The sequence below is a fragment of the Arachis ipaensis genome, chromosome B9 (genome assembly GCF_059453495.1).
Source record: "Arachis ipaensis isolate K30076 ecotype BB chromosome B9, ASM5945349v1, whole genome shotgun sequence".
NCBI classification, from domain to species: domain Eukaryota; kingdom Viridiplantae; phylum Streptophyta; class Magnoliopsida; order Fabales; family Fabaceae; genus Arachis; species Arachis ipaensis.
This window is the reverse complement of record NC_142444.1, coordinates 158,660,203-158,681,148: the sequence shown is the minus strand read 5'-3', so window position 1 is coordinate 158,681,148 and position 20,946 is coordinate 158,660,203. Positions and strand designations below refer to the sequence as shown.

Sequence of the window (20,946 nt, the reverse complement as noted above, 5' to 3'; positions counted from 1 at the left end):
AGTTATTTTATTAAAAAGAGCTTAATTAAGTTGGTTACCCAAACCGGGCCAAAACCTTATTCATTAAATGTGTTGTTGAATTGAAATACAGGCAATTGACACGTTGTAATTTTAAAAAAAAAAATATTGAAATTGTAAAAGGTTTTATGATACTCCTTATTTTCAATAAAATACTTTTAAGACCCATGTTACAAAGTAAAATTGGACAAAACAGAACAGTAGAACAAAAAATCTTGCTCATTTATGAACTTGTTAATAGATATTGTAATCAAGTATATATGGAGCAAGTGAGGAAGTGGAAGAATCTCGTGTCTAGTTTCATGTAACCATGGCACATGCATCACCTGCCTCAAAGTTCTCTCCCATATGACGTGCAAATTTTGACGTTGATGTAACCCTACATGGAGCCACTTAGTTACATTTGAATGCCGACATTGATTCAGCCAATAATGAGAAACACATTATCCGGTGTCTTTTTTTGACATTCTAATATTATAGAGTTATGCTAAGTGTAGTCGTGTACACTAAAATTAGTTATTAGTATTAAATATATGTTAGAATATAAATACAGATTAAAAACAAATTAAACTATATATATATATATATATATATATATATATATATATATATATTAGTGGCTAATTGTAGTGTACAAATAGCATTTTATAAATTATAATATATATATATATAATTTGGTTTTGCTTATATTTTATTTTATTTTTAACTATGAGAGTATATATCCACTTTCCAACATAATAACTGATTTTCCTTATTTCGATAAATAAATTAAGATTTTAAAACTATTTTATATTCAAAATAATGTTCAAACTTCAAATTTTAATTAAAGAAAAAAACTAATCTCTTCTCTCAATCATTCCCAATTAGTTGAATGAAAATATATTTTGAATCAATGATAATATTTTGTTATTAAGTAATAGATAATAAAAAATTTTATCTTTTTGTCATATATATGAAATTTGTAAATTTAACTTTTTAAACAAAATAAGTAATTAAAAATTAATTTATCATATTTTAGTACCATAAAATAGATTTAAAACAATTAATTATGAAATATTGTGTTTGTTAAGTACCATTAAGTTGATAAGCATATCCTTTTTAATGAAAAAAAAAATTTAACGTGTTTAGTAAATTTTTAATAGTAAAAATAAATGCATTAGAAAAATACAAAAAAAATATTTTTTTGAGAAGTTACAAGTTATTATTTTTTAAAAAGATATTTTTCACATAATAAATAAATAAATAATATTTTTATATTATTATATTCAAATATAATTAATAAATAAAAATTTTTTTTTACATAAAATCAGATATTCAAACATAAAATTATTTTTATTTTTTTATAAAATTTTTTAAAAAAATATAAGTCAAAAAAAAATTTTAAAGTTTATCCAAACAAATTAAACCTGTTAACTAATTAAAAATTAATTCGGTATATTTTCTGGTTCAAATATCATTGACTCATCTTACATAAATATAATCTTTTGTAGGGACAAATTGTTCTTAACTCCCGCTGGCTATGTCCCCCCATACGTGTCTTATAAAAAAGGCCCTTATTAGAACTAATTACATCACACTTATTAGCCTTCTCTCAAACATTTTCCTTTTTCTTGAATTCCTTAGTTGACCACCGTGTAGCAAATTAAATTAAGCATGGACTCAGCTTCCACCAACCCACCTTTCCACAAGGCATTCAAAACCCTCATGGAAAAGACACAAAGAGAAAGGGAGGGTTTTGATGAGACTGAGTTGGTGGAAATTGAGGAATGCGAGCTTCCGGTGATTGATCTCAGCCCTTTATTTGAAGAGAGTGATGATGAGGTGGCGAGGGAAGAGTGCAAGAGTGAGATAGCTAGGGCTTCAAAAGAGTGGGGGTTTTTCCATGTTGTGAAACATGGGATTTCCAGTGAGGTTTTGAATGGATTGAGAATTGAACAAGAAAAGGTTTTTAAGCTACCCTTTGATGTGAAGAAGAACAACAACGACTTCAAGTTCTTCGCCGGTAGCTACCGATGGGGCAGCCCTACAGCAACCAACATTAAACAGTTTTCTTGGTCAGAAGCATTTCATATACCTTTGGCTGATATAATGGGTTCCACAACTTCTACTACTACTGGACCCAACAACACTCTTACGTAATTCTCATTCTTCTCCTTTTCATTTTTAATTGCTTCATATGCATATGCATGTCCCTACGTTCGTGTTTTTGTTTTTTGGCATAAAGAAAAGACAGAGAAGGATAAGTATTAGGTGAAAACTCAGGTGCAGTCGACTTCACGTGAAGTTGATACCTGAGAGCCGTTAAATGATTTGACTGATTTGACTAAATTTTTATCTAAGGGCTCTCAGGTATCAACTTCGCGTGGTATCAACTTCACGTGAAGTCGACTTCACCTGAGTTTTTACCAAAGTATTATTCGAAATTTCTAGCATGATTATTAATGTTCTTTATTAACTAAAAGTATTATATTCTTTTGAAAATACTATTTTTACACTAAAATTAATCATAAAAATAGCCATTATATATTTTGTGTATAAATTTTAGTGTTATTTAACTCATTTTTAATGTATATTTTATATTAATGATTAATTTTAATTTTTTAATAATTAATTTTAATATATACTTAATATAGTTATATTTTTTAATTAAATAATTTTAACTCTATTTAATTTATCATCGATATTAGATATAAAATATATATTAAAATATATAATAAATATTAAAAATAAATTAAATTACATATATATTTATACACAAATATATAGAGGTTTATTTTAATGTAATAATATTTTAGTTAATTTATTATATTTTATATTATATTTAAATTTACAATTTGAAATTTAATATGATTTATTTTTATTTTTTTTTAAAGTGTTATACTATTTAATTATTTTTAAAAACGTATTAGTATTTGGTAAGAATGTAATATCGGCTCAATTTTTTGAATACAGACAAAATTTTAATAGAATACTCAATTATTAGATTTTATGATATTTTTTAAAATTTTAGGAATGAACAATATGTCTCGGCATATTGACAATACGCCATGTATATATTTTATCATCAAATTTAATAATTGAGTGTTACATCAAAATTTTTCCAATATATAAAAAAACAAACATGTAATATCTTGTTTTTGTTTTGTTTTTGGTTTTTTTTTTTTTTAAATCAACCTCAACTTAGAGTTATGTTTGAATTAGTGATGGATAAGAAAAGTAAAATAGAGTAAAATTCTATTGAAATGGAACCTAAACTAAATGAGTAGAGTCAATCAAACAAAGGAAAAATTCTATCCCAAACTCTGCAAATTTTAAATAACCACCAGTTTCAACATTGAATGAGATTTGAGTTTTGACATTGTTGAGAACGCCAGACATAACTTTATGATGACACCTTTTGGTTCCACTTGCTTTCTTTCTCTCACGTTTCTTCCTTTTTATTAGGCAATGCTGAGTCTTGTAGACTTATCAACAGTGCTGGTGAGCTAATTCATGGTTTAGTTTATTGCCTTGGTAAAGGACTTTGGCACTGATGTTCATTGGTCTTACCATAATACCATGGTTATACAAAGTGACAACTAATCCTTCATCCATTTCATCTGGGCTAAAATCCCACCTTCCATGAATTATATATTATTACTTGTTTCCACGCATATATAGAGATATAAATTCTCACTTCATTAGGGTAAATAAACTTAAATGCATGTGAGAGTTAACATTAAAGTACGTTCATGTTAAAACATGCATGTGATCTATTTTAGTTAATGAAAATCCTAGTTCAGTTGTCTTTATGTGATGTTTATAATTAAAAATTATTAGATAATTTTATATATTTAGCCAAATTTTCATCTAAAAGCTTTTAAATATAAATTTCAAATGAAACAAACAATGCATGCGAGTCTTTGCCATTTTAATTATGTTGATCATGAGTTGTGCTGGTTAGTTTTGTTATTATCATCATTATACTTAGGTTGACTGTTATTTCCGCTCAATTCTTATAATGAGATTAACTGGTTTCAATAGTGAATCATATCTACGAATTTGTGTTTTTTGATTATTCAATAATCCATTTCTTATCATAAATCATATAAACAAAGAATTTTAATATTACTATTTCATTGTTGATATATTATTCCATCATTGTTTTTTTTTTTTTTGGTAATGTAGACTTAGAAATAGATTTATAATCCCTATTTATTACTTATCTAGTTATCTTCACTTCTTTTTTACTGGATGAAAGACCTCTAAATTTTAAAGTTTTGTGAGTAGAATTTGCTGTGCTCCTCTGAAAGTTTGGGGAAAAAAGGAAACCGCAGGTAGAAAACGTAAAAGACATTCATATCTGAAAATTTCTGCAATTATAACAACTGCATATATCAAGTATAAAAAGATCATTAAAAAGATCATTAATGTCTGAGCCCGGGTTCGAACCGGGGACCTCTAGTGTGTGAGACTAGCGTGATAACCAACTACACCACCCAGACAAGTTGTTGCAAGAATTCGAAAAATATTTATATATTAACAATAATGAAAGAAAATTTCCTAACAAAAACTAATGTAGGTGTACGAATGAATGCTTGCAGATACAGAATCGAACAATTTGCTTGGGATGCTTATAATCTGGCACAAACTTTAGCTGATATCCTTGCTGAAAAAATTGGTGAAGAGAAGTCAAAATTCTTTCGGGAGAATTGCTTGCCCACCACTTGTTATCTTCGGATGAATCGATATCCTCCATTTCCCATGGCTTCACCTTCTCAGGTTCATGGACTTATACCACATACTGATAGTTCTTTCCTTACCATCTTATTGCTTCAAGATCAAGTCAGAGGCTTACAATTGATCAAAGATGGTAAATGGATTGCAGTCAAACCAAACCCTCATGCTCTCACAATCAACATTGGTGACTTATTTCAGGTTATTATTAATTACTTAAGACTTTATTTGCTTACTGCTATGTTACTTAATTAGCATTAATGAATGTGCTGTTACTAGGCTTGGAGCAACGGTGTATACAAGAGTGTTGAGCATCGAGTTGTGACGAACCCAGAATTTGAAAGGTTCTCAACTGCATATTTCTTTTGCCCCTTTAATGAGACTGTCATAGAGAATTGCAGCAAGCAGCCTTCAGTTTACAGGAGATTTAGCTACCAAGAATATAGACAGCAAGTTCGTGATGATGTTCAGAAGTTTGGCACCAAATTAGGGTTACCCAATTTTCTCCTTCATAATACTTGGTGTAGAACTAGTGGGTGGAAAGAAAATTAAAAATATATAATTTTAATTTCCACTACAAGTTACATAAATATATGCCAATGATTTATAACTCAAATGGCATAGTCTCCCCATACTCAATTAAGAGATTGCGAGTTCGAGTCTCCAAAAAAAAATGAAAATTATTATCCTATATGTGTTATATATAACAAAATAAATGAATAAAAGCCAAGTTCAATATTCACTACATTAAGTAGCTATGTCAGTTTGGCAATTATGTACAAACATCCACGGCGTTGCTCCAATAAGAGCATGCAATCAAACCGAACCCAAAGCGCCTGCTCGTACCAGACCCAGGGTTAGCCCTCAGCTAAACCGCTGGTCCAGGGCCCGCTCCATACGTTCTGGTCGAAAGTTGGACCGCCCGGTTCCCCGAACCCAGACTCTGGAATCCACTCCTGCTACATCGCCACCACCTCCGTCGCATCCGTTTTCTCCCCCTCTCGACTCAGACTACGCCGACACTCTCGATGGCGGCGCAGAAAGCACGGCCTCTAAGACCATCTACATCGTATCCGACGGCACCGGCTGGACCGCCGAGCACTGCGTTAACGCCGCTTTGGGGCAGTTCGATTACTGCTTGGTCGACCATGGCTGCCCCGTCAACACCCACTTGTTTTCTGGGGTAATTAGGTTTTATAATAATCAATTTATAAAATTCAAGTTTTGGTTTTAGTTGATTGATATATTAATTTTGGATACACAATGAATTAAGAGTTTGTGATTTGGAAACGTGTGATTGAGAAGTTAGAATTGATGATTATTTTGTTATGATTCGTTGGCGATTCATAATTTTCAGATTGATGATGCTGAGAAGTTGTTAGAGATAGTAAAGCAAGCAGCAAAGGAGGGTGCTTTGCTTGTGTACACTTTGGCTGACCCATCCATGGCTTCATCTGCTAATCAAGCTTGCAACTTGTGGGGTGTGCCTTCCACTGATGTCTTGGGTCCCATCACTGACGCCATTTCTTCTCATTTGGGTGTCTCTCCTTCCGGCCTCCCTCGCGGCGCCTCCGGTAGGAGCTTCCCACTCTCCGACGACTACTTTCGCAGGATTGAAGCTGTAGAATTCACCATCAAGCAGGATGATGGGGCTTCCCCGGGGAATTTGGACAAGGCTGACATTGTCCTCACCGGAGTTTCGCGAACCGGGAAGACGCCCTTGTCCATTTATCTGGCTCAGAAGGGGTACAAGGTGGCTAATGTGCCAATAGTGATGGGTGTTCAAATTCCAAGGACTCTATTTCAGGTGGATCAGAAGAAGGTTTTTGGCTTGACTATAAATCCAGTTGTCTTGCAGAGTATTAGAAAAGCAAGGGCTAAAACTATGGGGCTCACTCCAGAATCAAGGACTAATTACTTTGATATGGATTATGTTAGAGGGGAGCTTGAATTTGCAGGAAAGCTCTTTGCTCAGAATCCTTCTTGGCCAGTTATTGGTAACAAAGTTCAACTCTGTTTCAAAATACACACTGTGGTTCCAATTACTTAACAGGATGCTAATCCAGAATATCAATTACAGATGTGACTGAAAAAGCAATCGAAGAAACTGCGGCTGTTGTACTGAGGCTTTTCCATGACAGGAAGCATAAGTGTACAATGCCTAGGATCTCAAAACGCTATTAGAGATCACAATTTTCTAAAGCACCAGAATTGTATCCTGCTATCTCAGTTTCATAATATCAGTGACTGAAATTTTGGTACATTCATAATATCCAGGTACAGTTTGAGTTATGAATATACTAAATTTTCAAAGTAATTGAGAAACTGTTACGTGTTACAATCCAGAGTCTGGTGATTAGGTACAATCATTTAGAACTACTTGTGAGTGTAGATGTTAGCTAAGAGGTATGTTTCTTTACATGTCATATCAATCTACGTTATGTGGTGGCATGTAACTATCAATTTTCAAAGCTTATATGTTATTTAAGAAAGAATGCTTCTTGATCTACCACGATGAATGTTGAACAGTCTTAGTAGGCCCTGCTAAAGAGAAAAAGGTGTTTTGATACGGTGAACCTAACTGTCAATTGCAAAGCTGCAATCATCAATATATTTGGTGAATTACTCTTTCGTGAAAAATCTCATTGAGTGCAGTTCGGTAAGTAGAAATTGTTTTCATTTCCTTCAAGGGAAAGGAAGTTATGTTTCCTCCAAATTGTTGAATTACTCTATCATTGTTTGGTATCCAAACTAATGAAACATCAGCATGCTTTCAGTTGAACAATTTGTCCATTGAAACCTTCCTATATGTTCTGCTAGTTAGCTCTAATGATCTTTTCACTCAGAGTTATACTCAATGCTTAAATTATTGTATGTAACTGACTTATTTTCTTGTTATATATCTGGAATTTCATATGAATGCTAGTGTGATTGCAAAAACATGTTGAAAATATAAGCATATTTATGTAAAGGTGTTGCTATACCTAACATACCTATAGCCTCACATCACAGTTTTGCTGTAACTTTCTAAGTCTTTGCTTTGGTTAAACTTTGGGGTTGGTGTGACTCACATGGCTGTTTAACTTCTGAGAGCTGCAAACATCAATTGTTATGATGAAGTTGTTTGTTAAGGAAAAAGGATATCTAACAATAACATTCACATGCTTATTGTTTTTCCTGACCAAAATAGCCATATTAACCTAAATCATTTAAGTTTATTTTATTCCAGAAGACCAAAGTGCTTCCAAATACAGCAACACTCTTTTATCCCTGGAATTGGAAAACCCGGGCTGTAAAGGTTCCCTTTTCTTTCTGAAAAGAAAAGTTCACATGAAAATGGGATGAGCTTATAAAGTTTATTCTTCCTATTAGGATTTCATTCATCTGCATGTAAGAGCAAAAACTTAACAGAAAATGTACAAAAGGACTCAAGGAATAGAAAGAGCAAAAAGAAACACTTTCTGATCCTTCTTCAACTACACACTGAAAACATTATAGAGCAATCTCTTCCATGTGATCTTTATCTGTTGTCTTCCATTCGTATAAAAGAAATGAATATTCATTCCTTCCCCCTTTGAATTAATGCACTATGCATTGCAATTGCTTCTTGTAATTCCCGGAGAGGTAAGGTAACTGACTCTGATGTCAAATTGTTGGAAATATAGAGTAATCTTTACAACTTGAGAAACTTTGGTTTTCACTGTCTGTGTTGATTTTCCTGTTTCCTAGTATTTGCTGCATTTCTGGGACTCTAACTTGTATTTACGCCAGAGTCGACTGCCCCATTGTCGAGTTCGCTTTCTTCTAAGTCTCAACAGCAAAAAGATTGAGTTACTGCTGCAAATCAGCCCCATATTCATCTGGGTTTTGCTTGCTGATAGCAAGAGTGAAGAATATCAGCAACAATGTTCCCATGCTTGATCTGTTACAGTACACAAACATAAGCACATAACATTGGTGAAGTTGTATGATAATTGAGCTATATAGTTTCTTACAAGGTGGCAAAGATAAGAAGAACCCTTTTAGGGTCAAGGAGCCATGAAGAATGTCTTCTGAAACTGTTTCTCCGAGTTGCCAACTTGCTTTCACTGGTGGGTGTGCTGCACATATTACTGGCAGTGATTGTAATCTGATGATGGCTCTGAGGAGGGTTTGTGTTTGTGGATTGATGTGTGGACCCCACTGCCGTTGACTTTTCAAGTGTGTTACACCCTGCCATAGCAGCTGCATATCCAAATATGAATACTATGAATGAACCAAGTTCATGATAATGACATTATTGACAAGTATCTCTGGCTTCTAGCCCCAAGTATGGGGTGCCAACTACTTATTAATATATCTCTTGCAACCTCTTTTTTCCTATGCACTTGTGATCAAACAGTTAATTCAATTTTCCATAATGTAAATGGGTTGACTTGGCTAAATTTGACATGTTCATGTAGTAGGTTTCCTTGTTTCCACCCTAACTAATCCTCAACAACCAAAAGCCCAAGCCAAACTAACATTAAATTTCAACAGCTCCTGTATAGTTTTCAAGTTGCATGATCTCAGTTGTTGAGTATGAATTATGATAATGAGAATTATAATAATAATGATAATAATATATAATATATATATATGTAAGAGAGATCACTGTCCAGCAATGTGAGGTGTAACAACAAATCAGAGGATACCCAACTTGGCCTGACCTTAGTACAGGTTGGTGATCAAATATTTTATTATAATCCCATTTGCAATCTGCTCCCATTGTCCACATAATACAATTATACATATCAAAGCAACAAATTTCATAAGGGTCAAAACAATAGGAACAATAGGCCTGCTGATAATAATAATAATTATTATTATATTAAACTTTCTCCTAAACTCCAAAGACCCGGAAAAGGAAAGAAAAATTAGTCCTAACTTTCATGTGGCGATTCATTTGGTGATTTGGTCTAAGGTTCAACAGAAGAAACAAAAACAAATTTGGATGTATACATGATCATGCTGTACTCAAATTATTGAATAGGTTAAGTTTATCTTTAAACATATAAAATACTCCAAGAAAATCAAACTCCTCAAGAAACAAAAGAGACTCTATAATTATAATTATTATTATTATTTATTTAATTTTTAATTGAATTGAAGTTTGAAAGGGCAATGGTACCTTTTGGTGAGGATGTAGTTGGAACAGTGTCTCTTTCATGAAGTGAGACATTTCCATTCACCTTCCTGTCTCCACCACGCTGAGAACCTTTCCTGGAAAGGCTCCTCTGCAACTATGTTGTTTAAGAAATAAATAAAATCAAATCAAATTTAAAAAAGATAAATGGATTATACCATGTTTATTTACTAAGAAAAATAGAAAGAAGAAATCCCAAGTATATAATCAAACAAGGCAACTATATTGGTTACGTAAGAGATACACAAAGTTAAAATGGTTAAACTTAATTTAATTGATTGCTCTCTTATTTCAACGCTTTCATTAATTTAAAAATTGTAGCCAAAGCAGGAAGAAGTGGGAAGTAGTAATAATAATGGTTTGAAAATGACATTCGATTCCAATGGCCGCAAAGGTTCAATGGAAGTTCATGATAAAAATTAAGAAAAAAATAAAATAAAAAATAAAAAAGTCTTTGTTTTACCCTCTCATTTTCAATTAACAATAATTCCACCGTTCATGAAATGTTTGACATTCGTATTTATTTAATGTCTCATAATATTTTATAACTAAAATTACAATTTATTTTAGAAAAAAAAAACATAACAGAGCAGTGACACAAAAATATATGTGAAAATTAGATTAAAAAGAAAAAAAAAAACTTACTGTGATTCTGGGATTAATATTGGAGGAATCTTTGTTGATGGGGGAAGAGAAGGAATCCATATCAATGACAAAGCTATCAACTTTCTCAGCTGTGTATTGATATGCGTTTATGTGATCAGAAACAGAGATTCTCTGTGCTCCACTCTCCATCTTCTTCTCTTCTGATTCCAAAGCTGATGAAAAAGAAGAAGAAGAACTCGAATCCTGCAAGAAAAGAACCAAACCCCATCAACCATCAAGAAATTAAACAAGACCAACAAGAATTCAATGAAACAGTTATACAAAGAGACAGGAATAATAATTCTCACCAACTTTGGAATATCTTCCATTTCTAATTTCACTTTCTTGTTGTAAGTAGTTGTGAATATTTCAGCTATGTGTATTGAATGGGATTATTATAACTATGAACATACAGCACCTGCTTAATGAACATGAACCTCAACATAAGTCACAATACCCAGAATTTTCTTTGATTGGATAAAAATTAAAAAATAAATAAATGAATGAATAAAAAAAACAGAACTTACAGATATAGGGGATGCTGAAATTCTCTTGAAAAAGGGTCTGATCTTAGGAACTAGTTACGGTAGTTGATGATATATGGAAGAGAAGAAGTGACTTATAACTACTAAGTTATTTGTCTGAATATAGAAAAGGCTAAGTGGCTAGTTTTGATTGGAAGAAAAAAATAATGGGGCGGAGAAAGAGTGCAAGAGGAAGAAACAGAGACAAATAGTTTTCAGCTTAAGATTTAGAAGGAGAGCGAGAAACGCATCATCATCATTATCATTATCGTTAACATTATCGTCATCACCATCATCAAGTGGGGCTTTGCTCTTTCTTTAAACAAACATAAATACAACATCACACTATTTAAATTTAATAATAAGAAGGGTTTAATTTTAATGCACTAATATTATTTTACACTATTAATAAAAATAATAGTTATTTTTGGGGAGTGAATCTTTTTTGGTGAAGAAAAAATTGGATGGTGTCAATTGTGATCTCTCACCCTTTATTGTTTTCTCTCTCATATTTATTTTTGGTCCCACTTATAAAGTTAACGGTGAGAGATCACACTTCATTTCCTCAAGTGTTAAGAAAACTGGAGAGGATCCATTTCCTTATTTTTGATGATATAATATTACGCAATTAAATATATGTGTAAAATTATTTTATACTAATAGTACATTAAAATCAAGTGTCAGGAATTCGAACCCCGCCTTGTGTATGCAGCAACTCGTTGGCCAGCGACAGATCCTTAAATGGAGCTCAAATCCGCAACGGATTAGTCCTTAACCTGTCGGATTGGGGGATATCGTTTGGGTAAACCTAAAAATAATAATAAAAGATAGTACAAAACGTGTTATACAATTATATAATTACATCTGCTTTTTTATAATTATTTACGTAATTAATATAAAAAATAATTATTTTTAGCTTTAATTACTCTGCTGGTCCCTATAGTTTCGCAAAATTTTCAATTAGATCCCTATAATTTTTTTTCTTTTAATTGAGTCCTTGCACCAAAATTTTTTTTAATTGGGTCCCTGCACTTTTTTTTCCCTTTTATTTAGGTCCCTGTACTAATTCTTTTTTTTAGTTGGATCCCTATAAAATTAAGTCAATTACTACTAAGAGGGACTTAATTGAAAAAAAATTTTGGTGCAGGGACCAAATTAAAAAGAAAAAAGTATAAGGATCTAATTAAAAATTTCACAAAATTATAAGAACTAACAGAATAATTAAACCTTATTTTTACTGGCATAATCTTACATAATTGAATATGCGTGTAAAATTATTTTACACTAATAAAATATATCAAAATCAAAATTAAATTCTAATAATAATGCCATAATTTAATTTCGGAATCCCCTTCTTTTTCTGCCTTTATACCATTTTTGCATCTCTTTTTGTTTTTTTATAATATATTTTTTTGCAAGACCATATCAAATGCACTTTACTTATGTGTAGCAGATAAGTACAAATTTGCAATCATGGATGGCCAATCGACAAATTGATATACTTAAGTGTACATGACTATTAATTAACATGTATATTCCATTATTCCCCCGTGGTAAATCTTTTTATCTATAAACAATGCATTTGAATCTTCTTTTGGTACATAATAGAAATAGAAAAGAATATCTCTTGATGAGCATACACTTCAATTTATACTTTATAATTATAAATGACTATTGATTTTTTTTAATATAAAATCTTTTATGCTAATAAATAATTACATTTTATCTTTTATCTTGATTTTTTCTTTTTACCAAAGATAGTGTATGAGGTGAGAAATGAAAATCAAACACATACACCACCCTACACTTAAATGAAATATAAAATATTTAACAATTAAAACATGGATTCAATTAATCGCACAGTTGAACCAAAATTTTATATTTGTAAAAAAATAATAAACTTCTTTTTAAGCTAGATTTATGATTTCTTAATTAAATTTACTTAGTGTACTTTAATAAAAATATGATATTAATGAGATTTCTACAGTAAAACTATTATTACAAAAAATTCAGATAAATTATAGTAAAGTTAAAATAGTTATTAGAACTCTACAATTCAATTTCCATGCGACTAAGATCTTAAACTTTGCTACTCGTATGTAATATGCGTATAGTCTCTAGGTGGTAGGTTTAATTTAGCAGAAATGATTTTATACTATTTTTTATATATTCTTTTTATAGTATAATAGATAACTTTTACTTTTTTTTTTATTTCTTATTATTTATCAAATATTTTTAATACTAAAAATAAAAAATATAATATACACAAAAACAATTCATATAACATTCTTCTTATTTTAATTTATTTCAGAAAAAATATTCCTAGGACTTTATAAAAAAAATTATCTTTTAATTTATTTCACTACATATATTCCTATGACTATATACACGGAACCTACATTTGATTTGAGGCAACACCGCAATATAATAGTGATATCTTCGATAAATGTAGCAGCTAAAAGTATGTGTGGTTTGAAGTGGGGACACATTTCATGAGTACCAGAAACATAAATTAATAATAATTAATGTGATGATAAACAAAAATAATGCGATTGGGAACACTACGAATTACGTGTTAGGACTAATACAGTTCTATGAGGTAGGACGATGAATAGGGTAGGGTAGAGTTTTGATCTAATTTTAATTTTATTCGCGAGTTGAGATTTTTATATAAACTCAATCATACTCTATCTGCGACTTGAGAATATTCTAATCCTAATCCTATCCGTTTTTAATCCACGGGTATCCGATCTTACCTGCGGGTTACAAAAAATATATAACATTATTATATAATTTGATGATAATTTAAAATAGAACTAATTTTTATATAAAAAAAATTAAATTATTAATTAATAATTTTTTTTAGTGGTTAAGGATCTTTTGCATTTAGTAAAAGGTCTTTGATTCAACATCCACTTAAAACATATTTTTATATAAGTATATAATATAAGTGCGGATTAGTCGGGTAGGGTTGAAGCTCAACATGCATCCTACCCGACCCGCACGAGAACTTTATTCGTATCTTACCCTATCTGCTGCAGATCGGGTTGACAACCCTACTCGAATGGGTGGGATCGGGTTGGATACCTGTAGATAGAGTACATATTGCCACCACTACTCTAAAAAAATGTTGTGAATTTGTAATCACATCTGGCAAGGTTGCCTAACTAGCATTATTTGAACGACATGACAGCTGAAAAAAACAATCCATTTCGATTCGGAGCATGTTTAATCAGCATATGTAGCAGCTATGAAACATGCATCAATCGGTCACTAATCTCTCTACACAATTCTAATTCGAAATTCAAATAGAAGATAAAGGAGCACTCTTTTTTTTTAAAAAAAAAAATATTTAGTTTTGTTACGTTGTTAGTAAATTTGGGTGGTTGAAATAGGTAACAAGTTTGGTATCCACATTCTAAGATGTAGCATGATGATTAATGAATACGACAAGCAAATATCCTGAGGAGTGGATGTAGAATTTTTTTCCCAAGAAGATTAACTTTTTAGAGTCCAAAAGTTCTAGCATCCTTCTTGTGATTGGAACTCATCAATATAATCATAGCTTCTGGGTTTTCAACTTTCGAAATCAATAATCAATTGATAACATTCTTGGGTAAGTATTGTCATATTAATAAATAAAGAAACTTATTGTACGAAGAAGTTCAGAGAACTCATCACTGAAAGTAAATAGTTTAGTGAAAGAAGCTAAGTTTGTATTGTAGTAGAAACTTGTCTTATTTATGGGTTGATATGATATTTACTCATTTACGCCTAAAAAATATCTTTTACAAATGAGTTATGCTTCGTATACACTAAAATTAGTCATTAAAGTCAGCCACCAATATAAAATATATGTTAAAATATAAATATATGTTAAAATATAAATACATATTAAAAATAAATTAAATTACACATATATTTATATATAAATATATTAATGACTGATTTTGATGTACAAATGGTATTTTAGTTTACGAATATCTATCGCTTATGAGGAGATATATATCATGTTTTCTATATATCTTTTTGTACATTTTCTTTATGGTATATATTTTTTCTTTTTTACTTCTTATCTATCACTATTAATCCTCAAAGTAAAATGTATGTGTACAAATTAGAAAAAAAAGGAGGAATGTTAGGGCTAATAATTTTTGTGATTTGTAGTCATTAAGTAGTTATTAATGATATTTTTAATTGTGTAAGATTTCATCCAATAATGTGAGATTATTCTTTTTTTTTGTTGGTTACATGCTGGTCAGAATTTAATAAAATTAGTGTTCCTAGACTTTTCTAAAAAAGAATATATGCATAAAAAATAGTGCACATAACATTTTTTTTATATATTCAAAGATTGAAAAACGAGTATATATATTGTCCATAAGTAAGATAAAGTAGGGTTTAAATTTTATTCTAATTTTATTTCTAGATAGGTTTAAATCCCTCCACCTAAATTTTATGTATTTGTACCTTAAATTTATCGAATTGACCTGTAAAAACAAATTTATTTTCAATCAAACACAATATTTATTAGTAATTTTACATATATGTCATAATATTAAATATTATTTATATATTATTAATTTGTTAACACTAAATATTTGTAAAAAAAAAAGGGAAATTTAAATTTAAATTTCCACTTATTTATCACATGTATATACTTATATATTAAAAGTGTGAGTTCGACACATAAAATTAAGTTGACATTTGAATTTTTGACCAAATTCGATGGGGATTAAGTTGATAATCCGCTCTAATTGAATTGGAGCAAATTGAATTATTCGCAGATGCGATAGAATTACCATCCCTAATAAGAGTGCTACACTAGAGTTATTTATTATTAAATATATATCATAGAAAAATTTTTAAATGTACCAAACAACATTAATATTCTAATTATTTTACTCGTTAATTTCAATTAATATATATTATATATATTTTTTATAATTTAGATCAATGGTTAAAATAACTAAAATATCGATATTTTTAATATACTTAAAACTCTTCCAGTATTATATATGTATTATATATGTGTTGATAATTATAATTGACGGTGAGAGGCCTCAAAGTTGGTAGATTGGTCCCGGCTATGGAGCCACGTATATATTATACGTACTTCCACATTCATAACTTGTCCCTTAATCAAGAACTCGTTTGATTCATTCTGCAACTTGTAATAATAATGATCGTTTAGACAATAAGACAAATTACACATTCCAATAGGAAACTTATTTTCCGGACACGTGAGTGAATTTGATGTGACACTTCCATTTTTTCCGTTTATTCAATATACTCTCTAATCCCTATCTAAACAGAAGCCACTTAATTACTAAAGAAAATCACTTGTGACCATGGTGATGAAACTTAGTTTCATATCACAATTAAAATTTTAATATTGTTATATCTAGCTTGCTGGTAGAAAGTGGGGGTTCGGAATCTGATATATATACACACACGCCTTGTTTGTCATCATTTCTCTACCTATTAGCCTGTGAGGCATAGACATAAAGAATATAATACGATATAGAATATATAGACACACAAATTTTAAATTTTTATAAGATATAAAAATATGATATTTATATATATAAAATAAAATATTTTTTTAAAAAATTATAATAATATTTTAAATATTATTAATATTAAAATATAAATTAAATTTTTAATTATTTTAAATATTTTTAATTATATAAAATATTTTAAATATTTATTATTTTAATAAATAATAATATATTATTTTTAAATTTATTTTTAAAATATATGTTAATATTAAATTTAAAAATATTGATGTATAATTATATTTAGGTGTATTTAAATATATTTGAAAAAAATATTTTATTTTTTATTAAGATACGATGAAAGATAAAAAATACACATATCAAATAAATTGATAAAAATATCGTATTCAAGTGTTCGAATGTAAACACGAAAATCAATAAAATGTTTGTGCTTCGGAACTAATCGCCAATAGTTGACTTATAGGAGTAAGAAGAAGGGGATTCATCAAATTCTCTTTGGATGAGAAAATTTATTATTAGGCCTTTAATAATAATAATAATAATAATAATAATAATAATATTTAATTATTCTGTTAATTTTTATATAATTTTATTAAATTTTTAATTAGATTTTTATATTTTTTAATTAATTTTTTATATTACTTTTAATTTTATAATTTAGTCATTTTTAGTGTAAAAAATATTAAAATTAATCAAATATTTATTCATAAATTAAAGATATTCATAATTAAAAATTTAATTAGATTGTTGACCGCATGTATATTTGGAGAAATATTTGGTTAATTTTAACATTTTTGACATGAAAAGAACCTAATTATAAAATTAAAAGCAGTGTAGGGACACAATTAAAAAGAAAAAAAGTATAGAAACTTAATTAAAAATTTGATAAAACTATAAAAATCAACAAATTAACTAAACCTAATAATAATTTGTTAAAGATATAATTATTTACGTCACTTGTTTTTCTCAGCTTAAGTTTTTAAAAGAAGTAGTATCATGACATAATATTAGAACTTTATATCTAAAAAGTCTAGAGTTCAATTCTTGGTGAATCTCAAAAGAAAAGAAAATAACATAAGACATAAAAAAACGTCAGTACAAAAATATAGGGGTGGCAACGGGGTGGGTAGAGGCGGGTTTTTGCTCTACCCGACCCCGCTCCGCCGTACAACAACCCGCATAGAACCCGCCCCGCTTATACCTGTGGATAGTAAAATGTTGAACCCTAACCCGCTCCATCCCGATCTGCCCCTATAATTATTAAAATCCAATAAATAAAATTAAATTTCAAAATTTATATAACTATCATCACATACATAATATAAATTAAAGTAAAAATTTAAATATGATATAATATTATTAATCATTTACTAATTATTTTATATATATTATACATATAGCGGAGCGGGATGTGTGGTACCCGCGGGTTTGGATGGTATTGTCATTCCTACAAAAATATATTAAACAAATTTAAAAATGTTAGAAATATAACTATTTATATTTTTTATTAATTTAAATTAAAAAAAAAGGTAATATCAGGATAAAACTCCAAAGAAGTGAATTTGCTAATCACAAAACCCCTTTGATGCGAACTGGAACTTTTTATTCTCCCACCGTCGCCTTGTGTCTGCTTCATCCTCTATTGTATTATTTGGTTATTCTAGATAATTAAAAAAAGAAAAAAACACACACCCACACCAGAAATTATTTTTAACATAAAAATAGAGATGGTGTTTTGGTTGAATATTGATATTTGAAGTGTATTATAGTATTGTAGAATTCATTTAATACGCCCTCACGTGTTGCACCACGCCCCCACGTGTTGGCTAAAATGCTGCCACGTGTCCAACACGCCCCTCACGTGTTGACTTTTCACCTACAAAATCCACCCATCTGTAATTACACCAAATAATCCCATTTCCCAAAAGAACGCCAATATTTCTTTCATATAAAAAAAAATCAGCCCACATATATATATATGATCGAGCATCACTGATTTTTAACATTATTCAAATAAAACCTTTTTGAAAGTTCGTTGTCTGCCAGAATTATTTTATTATACTATTAATGGTATTTTACACAAATATACTTATGCATGAAAATTGTGAACTGCACATTCATAATCCACTAGCTCTAGTGCTTGTTTTATCCTCAATTTCCTCCATACATACATACATATATAATTTTATGTGCCTTAACCTTTCCATGTGAGCTCCACATACAACAGTGCCACTTCTTCATTGATCGTTAATTATTAATTCATGAACACTACTGATCTACTAATATATAAGGTCGGCTATAAGGTCAGACATATAGTAACAAAAAGGAACCACATCAAGAGGCTGGACAATAAGTTGGGTGCGGTAATGATACCAAATTCCCATCTAATTTATTAACTAGTAATATATGATATGTACCACCTTTATATAAAGAAGATAATTATACACGTGTAATTATTTTTATATAAAAATAATAGTTAAAGATCATTATATAATAATTTAATCAAACCTATTAAACTAGCTAGTTAATAATTTTCACTTATTATATTTATAAAAAGATAACTTCATCGAGTAAATTTTTAAAGTGATCCTTGAGATTGATGATGTGCACTAAAATCGTTTTTGAAATTCTAATTACATCAATTACGTCTCTGAAATTGAAAAAATTATACCATATTAGTCCCTGACCTGTTTTTCATTAACGACGTATTGACGTGGCTTGATGATGTGTCAGTCAACGACACGTGGCATACTATGTAGATGATTATACTACGGGTCACAATGTTATTTGTCCACGTGTCATCCACTATATTATCATTACATATGCACTAAATTGATCTCTTACTTTACATCAAATGACTCATTTTAGTCCCTAAAATTGAATATCATGCACCAAATTAATCCATTTATCAGTTTGTTCTCATTTTTTTTTGTAAATCTAAAACTCTCAATATTTTTTAATACACTAATTTTAATTTTATTTTTTATTATACAATTTTTTATAATGAATTTTTTAATTAATAATTTTAACTTGTATCTTTAGAGCACATGTTAGGTAAATCCAAAATTTTATTATTATCTCTTATATTTATTTGTATCTGTTTTAATACTATTCAAGCCATGGTTACAATAAGTGCTTATATTAATTAATAGTGTAATATATAAAAAGGCCGCCTAGCTAAGTTATAGATAAAATGAATTATTATAATCGATAGTATAAATATATCTTATTAATTTAGTGAGAAGTCAATTATATGGAAATCGAACATTCTAAAAATCGATGGGAATAATGAATTTATATTAGTTAACAAGTGTCTTATCAAGTATTCTTAAAATATTTATTAAAGTGTTTAGTATTAAAAAGTTTGTATTAAGAAATATTATTATACTTTTAACTTACACTCTTTACTAAATTAATATCAATATCTCACATAATTCTTTTAATAAAATATTGTAAAAAAAATTGTATAATTAAAACTAAAATTTTTAAAATATTTTATAAAACCACTTGTATTTAAGTAACTTGTAAAAAGATAAAATTAAAATTAGTGTATTTAAAGATATTAAAAAATTTGAATTTATACAAAAAAAAAAAAGAAAAAAAACTGATGAAGGGACTAATTTGGTGCACGACATTCAATTTCAATGACTAAAATGAATCATTTGATACAAAGTAAGGAATCAATTTGGTACATATGTAATGATGACGTAGTAGATGACATGTGGATAAATAAAATTGTGACACGTGGCATAACCTAACACGTGGCAAAATAGTATTGTGACACGTGACATAACCATCCACGTCAGCATGCCACGTGTCACAGGCCGACACGTCATTGAACTGTTACACGTGGCCAAATTATGAGGTGACACGTGTCACCAAAGGTCCACATCAACACGTCGTTAACAAAAAATAGGTCAGGGACTAATATGATGTAATTTTTTCAATTTCAAAAACATAATTGGTACAATTGAAATCTCATGAACGATTTTAGTGTACACATCAATTTTATGGACCACTTTAGGAATTTACAACTTCATCCTGTAAATAGTCTCTTGTATATATCTCTTTTATAAATTTCGTACTTTTAGTTTTAAAAATAATTAAAAAATTAAAAAAAACTAATCTTTTATACCATAAAAAAGTTTATACAGGAGAGAAAAAATATTACAAATATTATTTATCTTTATTAATAATATGACCTATATATATATATATATCCTACCAACAAATATCTAATGTTGAGACTAAATGGAAAGCACTATACTAGAAAGTGACTAATTACTGTTTGCTTTTACAATTTTCATAATAAAATTTGTGTGGTATAATACATAGTATCTGCAAATAGAATGTAATCTCA

The 20,946-nt window shown here is 29.4% G+C and overlaps 3 protein-coding genes and 1 non-coding gene across 4 annotated transcripts; 2 read left to right on the top strand and 2 right to left on the bottom strand.

The window, feature by feature from the left end:
* Positions 1 to 1,580: 1,580 nt before the first annotated feature.
* Positions 1,581 to 5,286, top strand: LOC107617833 (gibberellin 2-beta-dioxygenase 8-like). Its single transcript, XM_016319706.3, has 3 exons — positions 1,581 to 2,153; positions 4,602 to 4,935; positions 5,014 to 5,286. The coding sequence occupies exons 1-3, from the start codon at positions 1,672 to 1,674 to the stop codon at positions 5,284 to 5,286; spliced, it is 1,089 nt and encodes a 362-aa protein (XP_016175192.1). The 5' UTR covers positions 1,581 to 1,671.
* On the bottom strand, positions 4,429 to 4,502 carry TRNAV-CAC (transfer RNA valine (anticodon CAC)). The gene has a single exon. It is a non-coding gene; the product is annotated as a tRNA-Val (tRNA).
* Positions 5,287 to 5,491: 205 nt separating the features above from the next.
* LOC107617832 (putative pyruvate, phosphate dikinase regulatory protein, chloroplastic) lies at positions 5,492 to 9,158 on the top strand. Its single transcript, XM_016319705.3, has 3 exons — positions 5,492 to 5,917; positions 6,092 to 6,731; positions 6,815 to 9,158. Exons 1-3 carry the CDS (start codon positions 5,492 to 5,494, stop codon positions 6,916 to 6,918), a joined length of 1,170 nt encoding a protein of 389 aa, XP_016175191.1. The 3' UTR covers positions 6,919 to 9,158.
* LOC107617834 (uncharacterized) lies at positions 7,930 to 11,365 on the bottom strand. The gene is made up of 6 exons (XM_016319707.3): positions 11,071 to 11,365; positions 10,852 to 10,961; positions 10,544 to 10,747; positions 9,884 to 9,995; positions 8,730 to 8,958; positions 7,930 to 8,656 (listed from the first exon to the last, which is right to left on the bottom strand). The coding sequence occupies exons 2-6, from the start codon at positions 10,870 to 10,872 to the stop codon at positions 8,566 to 8,568; spliced, it is 657 nt and encodes a 218-aa protein (XP_016175193.1). The 5' UTR covers positions 10,873 to 10,961; positions 11,071 to 11,365; the 3' UTR covers positions 7,930 to 8,565.
* Positions 11,366 to 20,946: the final 9,581 nt, after the last annotated feature.

What these genes read in the sequence shown, in the direction of transcription:
- LOC107617832 (XM_016319705.3), top strand. Translation starts at nt 5,492, where the DNA reads ATGTCAGTTTGGCAATTATGTACAAACATCCACGGCGTTGCTCCAATA. An exon ending in ACACCCACTTGTTTTCTGGG is followed by an intron (nt 5,918 to 6,091) that starts GTAATTAGGTTT and finishes CATAATTTTCAG; the next exon opens with ATTGATGATGCTGAGAAGTT. An exon ending in TCCTTCTTGGCCAGTTATTG is followed by an intron (nt 6,732 to 6,814) that starts GTAACAAAGTTC and finishes TATCAATTACAG; the next exon opens with ATGTGACTGAAAAAGCAATC.
- LOC107617834 (XM_016319707.3), bottom strand. Translation starts at nt 10,872, where the DNA reads ATGGAAGATATTCCAAAGTTG. An exon ending in TGGAAGATATTCCAAAGTTG is followed by an intron (nt 10,748 to 10,851) that starts GTGAGAATTATT and finishes CTTTTCTTGCAG; the next exon opens with GATTCGAGTTCTTCTTCTTC. An exon ending in CTTCTTATCTTTGCCACCTT is followed by an intron (nt 8,657 to 8,729) that starts GTAAGAAACTAT and finishes GTACTGTAACAG; the next exon opens with ATCAAGCATGGGAACATTGT.
- LOC107617833 (XM_016319706.3), top strand. Translation starts at nt 1,672, where the DNA reads ATGGACTCAGCTTCCACCAACCCACCTTTCCACAAGGCATTCAAAACC. An exon ending in GGACCCAACAACACTCTTAC is followed by an intron (nt 2,154 to 4,601) that starts GTAATTCTCATT and finishes GAATGCTTGCAG; the next exon opens with ATACAGAATCGAACAATTTG. An exon ending in ACATTGGTGACTTATTTCAG is followed by an intron (nt 4,936 to 5,013) that starts GTTATTATTAAT and finishes TGCTGTTACTAG; the next exon opens with GCTTGGAGCAACGGTGTATA.